At 40.9% G+C, this 13,261-nt stretch overlaps 1 protein-coding gene across 1 annotated transcript in view; it reads left to right on the forward strand.

Moving 5' to 3' along the window:
* The window catches only part of CDH26 (cadherin 26), a 42,259-nt gene that overhangs the window by 15,891 nt on the left and 13,107 nt on the right, over positions 1-13,261 (forward strand). The window contains 9 exon segments of the mRNA XM_027086630.1: positions 2,811-2,954; positions 3,348-3,486; positions 3,582-3,702; positions 5,253-5,418; positions 5,616-5,741; positions 7,470-7,643; positions 9,235-9,337; positions 9,340-9,455; positions 12,745-12,748. Coding sequence (XP_026942431.1) covers positions 3,462-3,486; positions 3,582-3,702; positions 5,253-5,418; positions 5,616-5,741; positions 7,470-7,643; positions 9,235-9,337; positions 9,340-9,455; positions 12,745-12,748 — 835 coding nt within the window. The 5' untranslated portion in view covers positions 2,811-2,954; positions 3,348-3,461.

The raw sequence follows: 13,261 nt of genomic DNA on the forward strand, positions 1-13,261 counted from the left end.
AATCCAATTCACTATGAGGTGAGTTTTGCAAGACTCCAACATCTCCCAAGAAGCTAGCAAAGCAGAAACTTTTACACCACCGCACTGTCAGATTTAGAAAGACTTCTGGTTATTTCCTTACACCCAAGCCTCTGATACACAAAATAAAAGATCACACATTTACATCACCCAGCATTTTGTATAAGCAGAATATAATTCGGGAAGAAAGTTTTTTGGTAACATGCTTTCAACAAGGAACTTGAGACCTAGGAGTCATGGCATGGGCAAATCTCAAAAATCCCTTATTGCCAAATACAAAACTGATTGGTTGTCTGTAAACAATCATTTTGCAAGCTTTTATTGACCTGCTAGCCTCTATAGAATCAAAATATGCATATAAAGCCTGGGTTTGAAGTTTGAATGATGAGAGGAAAATGCATTTTGATTTATTGTGTTTTCACTATCATTCAGTTCAAAATATTTTCTGATTTCCAATGTGATTTCTTCTTTGACCCATACGTTATTTAGAAGTGCTTTGCTTAACTTCCAGACATTTGGGGTTGTAAATTATCTTTCTTAGTGATTTCTAGCTTAATATACTCTATATGGTTGTAATTTTTTGAAATTAGTTGAGACTTGCTTTATATCCTAGCATATGATCAATTTTAGTAAACAGTCAATGTGCTCTTGAAATGAATGTGTATATTGCAGTGTTGGATAGATTGTTCTATTTATGGCATCAATCACATCAAGTCAGTTAATTATGTTGTTTAAATACTTGATATCCTTACGGATTACCTGTTTTTATCTGCTTGTTCTATCTGAGAGGAATGTGTTAAAATCTCTGCTTGCCATTTTAGTTTTGTTGATCTTATCTGCTTATATTTTGAGGCTATGTTATCGGGTGCATGCAGATTTAGAATTGCTATGTCATATCTTCCTCATAGATTGAGCCTTTTATGATTTTTAAATGTCCCCGTTGATGACTAGTAAGACTTCTTGCCTTAAAGTTTTGTATCTGTAGCTAGATAACTAGATGAGATTCTTTTGGATAGTCTTTGAAAATCAGTCTATCTACCTATCTATCTATCTATCTATCTATCTATCTATCTATCTTCAAAGACTAACCAAAAGAAGATAATATATAGAGAAGGTCATATATAGAGAGGATATATATATATATATATCCTTTTACTTTCAAGTTTTTCATATTCTTATATTTAAGGTGTATCTCCTTATAAGAAGCACATAGTTATGTTTTTGTCTGAGTAGTTTTTTTTTAATTAAAACATTTAGTATTTTACATTTAATATACCAAGCTACAGAATAGTTCCATTACCCCTGAAATTTCTTTGTGCTTCTCCTTTATAATCAAACCCTCCCCTAACCCTTAACCCCTGGAAGCCACTGATCTGTTCCCTGTCCTACATTTTTACCTTGTTTAGAAGGTAAAGTGGAATCACACATAATGTCACTTTTTAATAAATTTATTTATCTATTTTTATTTATTTATTTTTGGCTGCATTGGGTCTTCATTGCTGTGCACAGGCTTTCTTCAGTTGCGGCGAGCAGGGGCTTCTCATTGCGGTGGCTTCTCTTGTTGCAGAGCACAGGCTCTAGGCGTGCAGGCTTCAGTAATTGTGGCACGCAGGCTCAGTAGTTGTGGTGCATGGGCTTAGTTGCTCCGCGTCATGTGGGATCTTCCCGGACCAGGGATTGAACCTGTGTTCCCTGCATTGGCAGGCAGATTCTTAACCACTGCACCACCAGGGAAGGGAATGTCACTTTTTAAATCTGGATTTTCCACTTGGCATAATGCATCTGATATTCATCCATATGGTTGCATGCAGCAAAAGTTTTTATGTTTGTTTTGTTTTGCTGATTAGTATTTCTTTTACAGATGTACCATAATTTACCGACTCATCATTTGATGGACACTTGAGTACTTTCCAATTTTTGGCAAAATTTTCACAAAGCTGCTAAAAGCATTCAGATTTTCATGTGAACATAAGTTTTTATTTCTTTTGGGTAAATATCTAGGAGTGGGCTTGTTGGATCACATGAAAAGCATATGTTAACATTATCAGAAACTCCTAAACTACTTTTCAGAATGACTGAGCTATTTTGCGTTCTCACTAACAATATGTAAGAATTCCAATTGCTCTGCATCTTTGTCAGGTTTTTTATTTTAGCCATTCTAATAGTTGTGTAGAGGTTTCGCATTGGGGTTTTAATTTGGATTTCTCTAATGACAAATGATGCATTATTTGCCATCTGTATAGCTTCTTTGGAAAAGTGTCTGATCAAATCCTTTGCCTATTTTTAACATATGAAAATCAATTTTAAAGTTACTACATATAACTAATTGTATTTCTATATACCAGCTATGAATAATTGGAAATCAATATTTTTAAAACAATATCATTTACAATATCACCAGACAAATGAGGTGCTTCGGTATAAATTTAAAATTCTTAGGTACAAATCTAAAATATGTGCAGGATGTGTTTACTCAAAACTTTTATAAAACACTGATGAAAGAAATCAAAGATGAATTAATTGAATGAAAAGGTATAGTGTGTTTATGGATTGAAAGATTGACTATTAAGATGACAATTCTCTCAAATTTAAATTCAGTGCAAGCCTATTCAAAAGATTAGCAGAATTTTTATAGACATCCATAAGCTGATCCCAAGATTTATATGGGAAGGCAATCAACTTTTGGTTTTATTGACGTTATTGATTTTGCTGTTTTCAATCTTATTGATATATGCTTTTATCCTTATTACTTCCTTTTTTCTGTTTAAGATTAATTTGCTCCTTTTTTTAAGTTTCTTAAGAAACTAATGGTAGAAGCTTAAATTACTGATTTGAGACCTTCTAAAAGGAAAGACTTCTCAAATGCATGTTTGAGATGAATTGACCTTCCTTATTCAAGTACACAAGTAACAGCAGTGACCGTTTAAGGACCCACGGTATGTCAATGGCTGTCATAGTTACTTTATTTATTTATTTATTTATTTATTGGCCACACCACACGGCTTTCAGGATCTTAGTTCCCTGACCAGGGATCGAACCAAGGCCCATAGCAGTGAAAGCACAGAGTCCTAACCACTGGAGCACCAGGGAATTCCCAGTCCTCGTTACTTTAAATGTTCACTTTCCCCAAAGCTTTTAAGTGTCTGCCCTCTGTGATGTTTCACCAATATTCATTAGTGTGTTCATTTCTCATCAGAAGACTGATAGGATGTAGGAACTGAGACTTATAACAACTTGCCTATGTTGACGCAAGTGGAGAAATTGAGATTGGAACCTAATAATAACGAATGAAGTATTTTTTCAAGTCAGTGCATTGATTTGTTCTACAGATGCTGGTTGTGAACCCGGTCTGTGCCAGCACTGTGCTCAATCCCTGGGGCCACAGGGTGAATGAGAGCCTGTGATCCCTGCCCTCAGGGACTTTCAGTCTATGGAGGATACAGATGCAGGACACAATTACACCGACAGGTATGGGGTTAGTGTCATCTAATCAATGGTTTGTACAACATTAATGTGGTTCTCTGCATCCTAGGTTTATTTTGATGTTGTTAATCGCTTAACAGGACAAACTGTAGATAAATCCTTGATTTTCAACATCAGGATCAGCGATGTGAACCATCATGCGCCCCAGTTCCCTGAGAAGGAATTTAACATCAGTGTGAAGGAGAACCACGCTGCAGGTATGCACGGCGGGGCCTCGGGGCTTCCTGTCCTCTCTGTTCCATGAAGGTTTTCCTGCTTGCCTAGTGACAGGGCACTTGGTCCTAGCTGTCTTCAGGGAGACTTTTCCCTGTTCACATCCCAAAGGTTACAGGGTGTGGATTAGAGCAAAATGCTTTGAGGTCTGCAAGCCTCATTTTGTACTGGCAATGAAATGATGTGAAAATTGTCAGTTGGAAGAGCTGATACATAAATATCAATCTACAATAAAGCCAAATGAATGAGGGAAGAAGAGGCAGAGGTGGGTGGTAGGATCCTGAATATCTCTGCAAATGTCTCATCTGTAAAGTGGCAGCAAGATGGCATCTAAAATCTCTATGAATCTGTGAGTCTTTAAATCCAAACCACCCTCACTAAAATGTGCATCTATTTTAATAACACAAAAGCATTATTTATTTTGCAAAACTGTCTCGAGGAAATTAGGAAAGTTCCAAGAAACAAAAAAATTGAAACGGCAAGCATCTCTATTACTACCAATTAGAGGTAAGTACAATTAAGGTTTTAGTTTATATTCTTTCAATATTTTTCTTTGCATTTTATATGTGTGTATGTATATACCCATGGTATTTTATATTTATATGTGTGTATATATTCACAGATTTATACATATAATTACAAATGTGTATTCGTATATCTACATGCTTATTTTCATCCTTATGGTAGTACAAAACGTATATGTATATATATCGAATATTTATAAATATATGGGCATGCTTTTTTATATGTGCATATTTATGAATTTTCTCTTTAAAAATGCAGTTTTGCTGTTTGTAACCTAACAGTGTTCTCCCACAGCATCCTGCTGCGTCATGTTTTATTTTATGGTGTGCTTTAAGGTTTTTAACCAACCTTTTTGCCACCTTCTGCTATTTTTATAAAACATGCTTCAGTGAACATATCTGAGCTAAATGTGTGTGCCATTCAAGTATTTACTAAGCACAGATTCAGGCAGGTAGAATTGTTGGTTCAAACTGCACACACAACTTATGTGCTGCAATTTATCCGTCTCCCAGCAACATATGAGAGGGCTCAGTGTTCATCTCTGATTATTAAGTGCTTGAACACACGATAGCTTTCTTGGCCACTTTTATTTCTTTTATCAGTTGCTTGTTCTTTTCTTTGTCCATTTCTGCTGGTGTGATTGTCACTTTTCTACATATATATTAACAATGTGTATGTCTCTGTCTGCCAATATGTATTTCAAATATGTTTTCCTGGTTTATCATTTCCTTTTAAATTTCGCTTACAGTTTTTTGCCACACTTTAAAAAATCGAGGTACCAGTTTTGTCCTTTAAGCCTGCTACATTTGCAATCATGATTAGAAAGTGCTTCTTGACCTTATGACTATTTATCCCTCTTTATTTTGTCCGGTATGTCTACAGCTTGACTTTGTATTTAAGTATTTAATCCACTCTGGCGTATGCCTCAATGCCATTTAGCAAAGAATCATCCTCCTACTGGTTTGATAGGCTGCCTTTGGCCGACAGTAACAATTGAAAACATTCTTTCCAAGTCAACCTATTTTTGAGATGTTAACAGTGGATTTGGATCAAGAAAATACTCCAAATTCTCATGTCCTTTACGTCCTTGTTTCCCAAACACCGTTACTGAGAGAAAGTGCCTTCTGGATTGACCGTATTAGTGGAGAAATACGACCGTCAGGATGCTTAGATTACGAGGTTATGTGCACTTTATTGTTTTGGAAAAATGAAATGGGTACTCGCTCTCTGAGCCCCAGACTTAGGGTTTATGTTTGCAGTGAGAAACCCTCTGTGGCTAGACTGGCTACTGAAATTGCTAAAATGGAATATTTCTGTGTTAACATTCCCCTTTCCTGTGTCTGAAGGGCTTGACTTTCCTTTTCCTCTCCACTCAGACTGCTCCTCGGCTTGCATTCCTCATCAGAGCGGGGGATTGTGGAGGACCACCGTTGTCATCCACGGCCATGGTTCACATACGTGTGCGAGACGGCTACAACCACGTGCCACGTTCAGCCGCGACTGTGTAAGGCGCCTGCGCGGCCTCGGCTTCTAAGTCCCCACACGGATGGCCTCCACGTCCTAGGCTTGGTTTTGCTGAGGGAATTCCCCATATCACCCAAGATGTGTGCAATGCTCCAAAATAACGTAAATTAGAATCAAGATGTCAACTATACTGATAGAGAACCAGTTAATAACAGTCACGTGAGCTTGCATTTTTACTATTTTGTGCCAGAAACTGTGTTCAGAGCATTTACATGGATCCTTAGGTGCTTACTGGTTGGAGCTGCTGCGTGATTTCCATTCTGCAGGTAAGAGAACCGAGGCTCGGGGAAGACGGAGGATCCCTGCTCCATCCACGTCAGGGGTTCTCAGTTTCCACACTGTTGACATTTGGGGCTGGAGGAAGGGTACGGGGGAGGGGAGGGGAGGCTGCCCAGTGAATTGTAGGATGCTGAGCAGCCTCCCTGACCTCTACCCACTAGATGCCAGTAGCTCCCCCAGGTGTGACAACTGAAAATATCTGCAGACCTTGCAGAACTGGCCCCGGCTGAGAAGTCCGGGCCTGAGCTTTGCGCACAATGTTCAGAGCTCTGAAATAGGAAAGATGGGTAGGTGGGTTCGGGCCTGGCTTTTCCCAGCTCACCTGATTTATATATATTGGGTTCCACACAGGATTTCACATGCCACTAGGTCCTCAGGCTTGAAGAAAGTGTTGGCACCCACTGTTCCCATCAGTTTGGAAACACCATACCACTTAAAATACAGAAGATTGCTAAGAGAGAAAATAAAAACCCATCATGATCTACCTTCAATTTCTTAATTTTTCATTCTTCCATATGAACTTTTCAAAGGAAAATGTCCATTGTATTTGTGTCCTTCTCCTGACCTCTTTCAAGGAGGCCTTTCCTGATGGCCTGGTTAAATTCCCAACCTGACCCCTGCAACATACACACACTCAGTTCTCAGGTCCCTGGTGATGGGATTTTTGCTGTCCTGTTCACAGCACCTAAACCAGGATCTGGTACACAGTAGCCTTTGTTGAATAAATAAATGCTACAATTATTTTTTTAAACTGTCATTTAAAAAAATTAATTGTATAGACCAAAGTTGAAATGTTTTCAATGAAAGCATCTCACCTAACAGTATATAATAACTGAAACATATTTACTATGTTTGAGTCTTGTTTCAAAATCCTTCTCTGGCTTAGTTAAAAGCTGTGCTCCCAAAAGTAGGGCTGGAGAAAATATACGCTGTTATTTTGATGTGCTCATCTAGAGAAATTATCTTGTCACCAAAAGTGTTGAATAAGGAGCTATTTGGAAGATCTATTATATGTTAGAAAAACGATCGTCTTAATTGAAATAATCATAAGAGCTCTATTTTAGGAGAAGAGTTAGATTTTTTTTTAGGCAGCATAAACTGAGGTATGTATTATTATTTTAAAACTTCTTTAAAAAGTAGTGCATCACGTTGAATTGAAGGGTACTTTTAAAGTTACTCAGCTATTCAGTTATTCAGACACCAAGTCACAGGGACCAGGGAGGAGATGTTTGTTACTGATGCTTGTTCTGCTGTAACAGGCTGAGTTGCAGATCCTTAGGGGTCAAGTTCAATCACAAGACAAAGATCCAGGTCATTGTCTCCAAGGCCTGTGTTTTCTTTCTTCTTTCTTTTTCTTCTTTTTCAATTGCGTTTCTTTTTCTCCATGACACTGAAATAACGATTGCTTCTGTCAGTATAACATTTAGATAGCGGATGGCCGAGCCAGCCAGGGCGTGTTATGTCTTGAGGTCCAAGATGGTGATTCGCCCTTTACGTCAGCATGGAGAGTGAAGTTCAATATATTAAATGGCAATGAAGAGGGGCATTTTGACATTCTGACTGATCCTCAGACCAATGAAGGGATTTTAAATGTAATCAAGGTAAATGCATCCCCGCAGGTAGCTATAGATGTTGAGGCCCTTTCTGTAGGATTCCTGACAATGAAATAGGCGCCAACGGTGGTGATGATCCTTGTGTTCCGACCCCCATGGCCAGTGAGGAAGGCAGGGCTGCACAGTGATTTCTGCCATGGACCCTCAGCCCTTTTGCCTCCATGGCTCCTCCCACCAAAATTATACATATCAATATTAAAGATTTTTTTTTAATTCTTTAATAATTTATTTTTGGCTGCGCTTGGTCTTCATTGCTGTGTGCAGGCTTTCTCTGGTTGTGGTGAGCAGGGGCTACTCTTCGTTGTGGTACGTGGGCTTCTCATTGCGGCAGCTTCTCTTGTTGCAGAGCATGGGCTCTAGGTGCAGGCTGCAGTAGTTGTGGCATGCAGGCTCAGTAGTTGTGCCATGCAGCCTCTAGAGCGCAGGCTCAGTAGTTGTGGTGCACAGGCTTAGTTGTTCCACGGCATGTGGGATCTTCCCAGACCAGGGCTCAAATGCATGTCCCCTGCATTGGCAGGCGGACTCCTAACCACTGTGCCACCAGGGAAGTCCCTTAAAGATTATTTTTGATATGACTAATTACTCCAACATTAAATTTTTTGTTTTAGACAAAATATAATAGATTTATATAGTCCCTAACATTTTTTTCTCCTGTTGTGATAAAAGCACTTAAAATATTTTCTCTAACCCTATGAGTTCATTGTTTTTCCTCCTGGGCTTGAAAGAAATTAGAACATTTGCACGGACCCGTAAAAATATTGTGGGCTCCTGGCAGTTCGCCTGCTGTGACTAGTGGAGAGTTGGCCCTGCAGTAAAGTATTATTGTCTCATTTACTGATAAGGAAACCAAAGCCCAGAGAGGTTGGGTTGTTTTCAGGAAGTCACACAGCTGGAATAGTGGTTCAAACTGGGGCAGTCTGACTCCAGTGCCTTTAGTCTTAATTGCTCTCAGTAGACCCTAGAATGACCAGTGCCTCTGGTGCAGTGCAGGTGAGTCAACCTGGGGGTCAGGTTCAAAGGCAGACCTGAGTTAGTAGGTCTGGGGTGGGGCCCGTTTCTGCCTGTCAGTGTAACAAGCTCCCAGGTGATGCCGACAGGCCACATCCACCCTGTGAATAGCAAGGCTCTGTGGATTCTCTACACCAGCCTGGGGCTGAATTCAGCCTGGGGCTGAACTTCCCAAATATTCCGAGTCTTTCAATCCTTTTAAATCACTGACCACTTTGTACCCTGAATAGCTATGATCATTAATATCTATATTTCCCTAAGCTCCCCTAATTTTTTTGCAGTAGAGTTGTCACATTAATGTTTTATTAGGTTATGGTTCTTGTTGCATTTTTCATTACCCTCTGATGGATGGTGGCTCTTTTCAACCAGGAGCGGGGAGGGGAAAAAAAGAACTCCATAAGTGATCTGAAAATGGGCTGATGACTGTCTTTTGATCGTTATCAAAGACGATGTAAATAATAAATGAAGCACAAAAGCCACAGGCGCTGGGTTGACAGTGACACGCGTGCTGAGCAGGCTTCGTCTGGCCAGCAGAGCTGCGGGTGCTAATGCGATCTTCTCTCTGCGGCAGCCGCCTTTGGACTGTGAGACTCAGCCAGTGCGGAGCCTGGTCGTGGCCGTGGAGAACAAGGAGCTGCTCTTCTCCTGCGAAGGGGGGCGGCTGCAGAGGCCCCGCAGGCTGCGGCCAGCACCACCGCGAGTGTGCGGGTGGCCAGCGTCAACGACCCGGCCGCCTTCCTCCCCGGAACCTTCATCATCAGTGAAGGCGTCGGTGCTGGGCCTGGGATTCAGGTGGGAATTTTTAATGCTACTGATCCGGACAGAACTGCCAGCCGGATAAGGTGGGGAGACAGGAACGGAACGGGTGGCGGGTTATGCAGAATTAGCCACATGCCCCAGAGGATCCCTGTTGGAAATTAGCTCCTTTCATGTGCTCCTGAGGACGACTCCATTCCAGTTATGAGAATACCAGAAGCCACCCAGAACACACTTCCCCAGGTTCAATGCCTTCTTGTTTCTATAGCGGTCTCTGACCTCCAAAGGTGGAATCCACTTGTCCGTTTCCTTTGCATTTAGCACAAAATTCTTTTACAGTTTTTTCTTGTATTAAAAGAATTTGTTATGTATTTCTAGTTCCCCTTTATCAAAGGTTGTAAACTGGCAGCCCTCTGGCTTCTGGGCGACAGAAGTGTTTTCTTTTTCATTGTGGTAAAATGTATGTAAAGTTTACCACCATCAGCATTTGCAGGTGTGTAGTTCGGGAACATTAAGTACATTCATATTGTACTTCCCAGTGTACCCTCACCACTGTCCATCTGCAGAATCTTTCCATCTGTCTCTTTTCATCTTCCTAAACTAAAACTCTGCCCCCAGTAAGCAATAACTTCCCGTTCCCCCCACCCCCAGGACCTGGCACTACATTCAACTTCCTGTCTCTATGAATGTGACTGCTCTAATTATGTCGTATAAATGGGATCACACAGGATTTGAACTTCTGTGACTGGCATATTTCACTTAGCATATAATGTCCTCAAGTTTTACCCATGTTCTAGCATGTGCCCCAGCATTTCCTTCCTTTTAAAGCTGAGTAATATTCCATTCTATGTATATACCACACTTTATCTATTCATCCCTTGATGGACACTTGGGTTGCTTAGTGTTTTGTTTTTAAAAACACAGTTTCGATAATCCCCGAGAAGGTGGCAGAGTGGGAGGCACAGGAATCTCTCTCCCCATCCAGACAGTCGTGCTGGCAGAATCTGTCTCATGTACCTATTTTGGACCTCAGGAATCTGTTGAAGGCTTGCACCTTCCAGGGGAAGGCAGACTGTAAACTGTGGTTAATTTTGGTCCATTTCAACTCTTAGCACAGTACCTTCCCCAGCGGCTACCCTTCCCCACCTCCAGCCCCACGGAAGGCAGCTGTGCACGTGTCTCTGGAATCGCACACACTGCTTGTGGGAGCCGGGGCGGGCAAACAATTAACAGAAGTTAATTCCCTTCTTATCAGTAATTACTTTATATATAGAAAGATTAAACTCTCCAATCCAAGGACAGAGATTGATAGAATGGATAAAAACACATGATCTGACTCTATGTTGTCTTCAAGAGGCTTTCTTGAGATCCAAAGACAAAAACAGGTAACCTAACACCGTATACAAAAGTTAACTCAAAATGGATCAAGGACCTAAAATAAGACAACTCTTAGAAGAAAACATAGGACAAAAGCTTCACAACACTGAATTTGGTAACGATTTCTCGGATACGACACCAACGGCACGGATAACAAAAGAAAAGATAGTCAAATCAGACTTCGTGAAAATGGAAGCATTGTGTGCACCAAAAGACATTGTGTACTCCACAGAGTACAAAGCCAGAATGGGAGAAAATATTGGCAAGTCATATATCTGATAGGGGATTAATATCCAGAAAATACAGAGAACTTCTCAAACTCAACAAGAATAAGAACAACAAAAAAACCTGTGATTCAAAAATGGGCAAAAAACTTGAATAGACATGTCTCCAAAGAAGATATACAAGTGGCCAATAAGCACATGAAAGATGCTCACCATCACTAATCATCAGGGAAACGCAAATCAAAACTACAGTGAGATACCACCTCACACCCAGGAGAATGGCTACCGTAAGAAAAACAGAAAACAACTGTTGGGGAGAATGTGAAGCAATTGATACCCTTGTGTACCACTGATGAGAATGGACAATGGTACAGCCTCTGTGAAAAACAGTATGGCAGTTCCTCAAAAATTAAAAATAGAATTATCGTACGATCCAGCAATTCCACTTCTGGGTATGTACCCAAAAGAACTGAAAACAGGGTCTCAAAGAGTTATTTGTACACCCACACGGATAGCAGCATTATTCACAATAGTTAAAATGTGGAAACAACCCAAGGGTCCACTGATGGATGAATGGTTAAGCAAAATGTTCTCTATACGTGCAATGGAGTATTATTCAGCCTTAAAAAGGAAGGGAATTCTGCAACATGCTACAGGATGGATGAACCTTAAGGATATTGTGCTAAGTGAAATGTGCCCATCACAGAAAGACACATTCTATGTGATTCCACTTATAGGAGGTACTTAGAGTAGTCAAAAGTCATAAAGACAGAAAATATAATGCCAATTTCTAGGGGCTGGCGGGAGGGGAATGGAGGGTTATTGTTGAATAGGTACAGAGCTTCAGTTTTACAAGATAAAAAGAGCTGTGGGAATGGATGGAGGTGATGGTTGTACAGAAATGTGAAATATTTAATACCACTGAAATGCACACTTAAAAATGGTTAAGGTGGTAAATTGTATGTTATGTGTATTTTACTGTAATAAAAAAAGAAAAAACTAATAAAGCTGCCATGATTTAAACATCAGGAGATTAAGCTAACAGCCCAAATTATCTGGTTGTTCTTGAAAAAGAGGAAGATTCGGCATCACTGGGTCTGTGTCCCACGAGGTCACGATCATCTGGGGCGTAGAGAGGGTCCTGCATCATGTCCCTTCCACCTCTCACTCAGCAGCTGGCTCCAATCCCCATCAGAGCAGTTCGCTCGTTTCTGCCACGTGCTCAGACCGTCGCGGGCACGAGAGTTTGAGATTCTTCCTTAGAGCAATGCTTCTCAACCATTGAGAAGGACCATATTTTGCTTCTTTTAATTTCCAATTCACTGTGGAGTAATAATTTTATAAAATATGAAAAAATAAATTACAAAAAATGATTATGTGCTTGGGGGTCACAGTAATGCCACTGACTATAAAAATTCCCCAACACTTGCTCTCAGTTTCTGCTATTGTCTCATTGTGGGCAGCTAACCAAGAGCTCCAGACCAGCACAGGTCCACGCCGGTGCATGCTGAGTTAGAATAAGAATCACCTGGAGGGCCTGTTAAAATGCCCGTTGCTGGGCCTCACCCTTGTGGTTTCTGATTATGAGGCCTGGCGTGGGGACTGAGATTTGCATTTCTAGCAAGTTCCAAGGTGACGCTGAAGCTGCTGGTCCCTGGACCTTGCTTTGAGAACACCCATGTAGAGCCTGTATCTGATTCAGTGCTGTATTCCCATCCCTACAGTATGGTTGGTCCCTTTAAAAACCATGACCTGTCAAATATCAGAGAGATAGTTACTGACCTTTTCCAAAGCCTTTACACAGCATGAAAGAGAAGGCACGGAAACTCCCTTTCTCTGGCCCTTTGGTGGAGCTGCACCTTTTCTGTGTTTGCCTGTGGGTACAGGCCTTTCCTTCTGCGGGTCCCTCAGGAGGAGCAATAGCTGTGCTTGGCATTCCGGCTTGGTTCCAATGGCTGCCTTCTTTTTTTTTTTTTTAAAAGGGTTTTTTTTTTTTTATAAATTTACTTTATTTATTTATTTTTGGCTGCGCTGGGCCTTTGTTGCTGCACGCGGACTTTCACTAGTTGCAGTGAGCGGGGGCTACTCTTCATTGGGGTGCTCGGGCTTCTCATTGTGGTGGCTTCTCTTGTTGCGGAGCACGGGCTTTAGGTGCACGGGCTTCAGTAGTTGTGGTGAGCGGACTCAGTAGTTGTGGTGAGTGGACTCAGTAGTTGTGGTGAGTGGGCTTAGTTGCTCTGC

Source organism: Aethalodelphis obliquidens, unplaced genomic scaffold (assembly GCF_003676395.1).
Source record: "Aethalodelphis obliquidens isolate GAN/ISIS:26980383/991018 unplaced genomic scaffold, ASM367639v1 scaffold57, whole genome shotgun sequence".
NCBI lineage: Eukaryota > Metazoa > Chordata > Mammalia > Artiodactyla > Delphinidae > Aethalodelphis > Aethalodelphis obliquidens.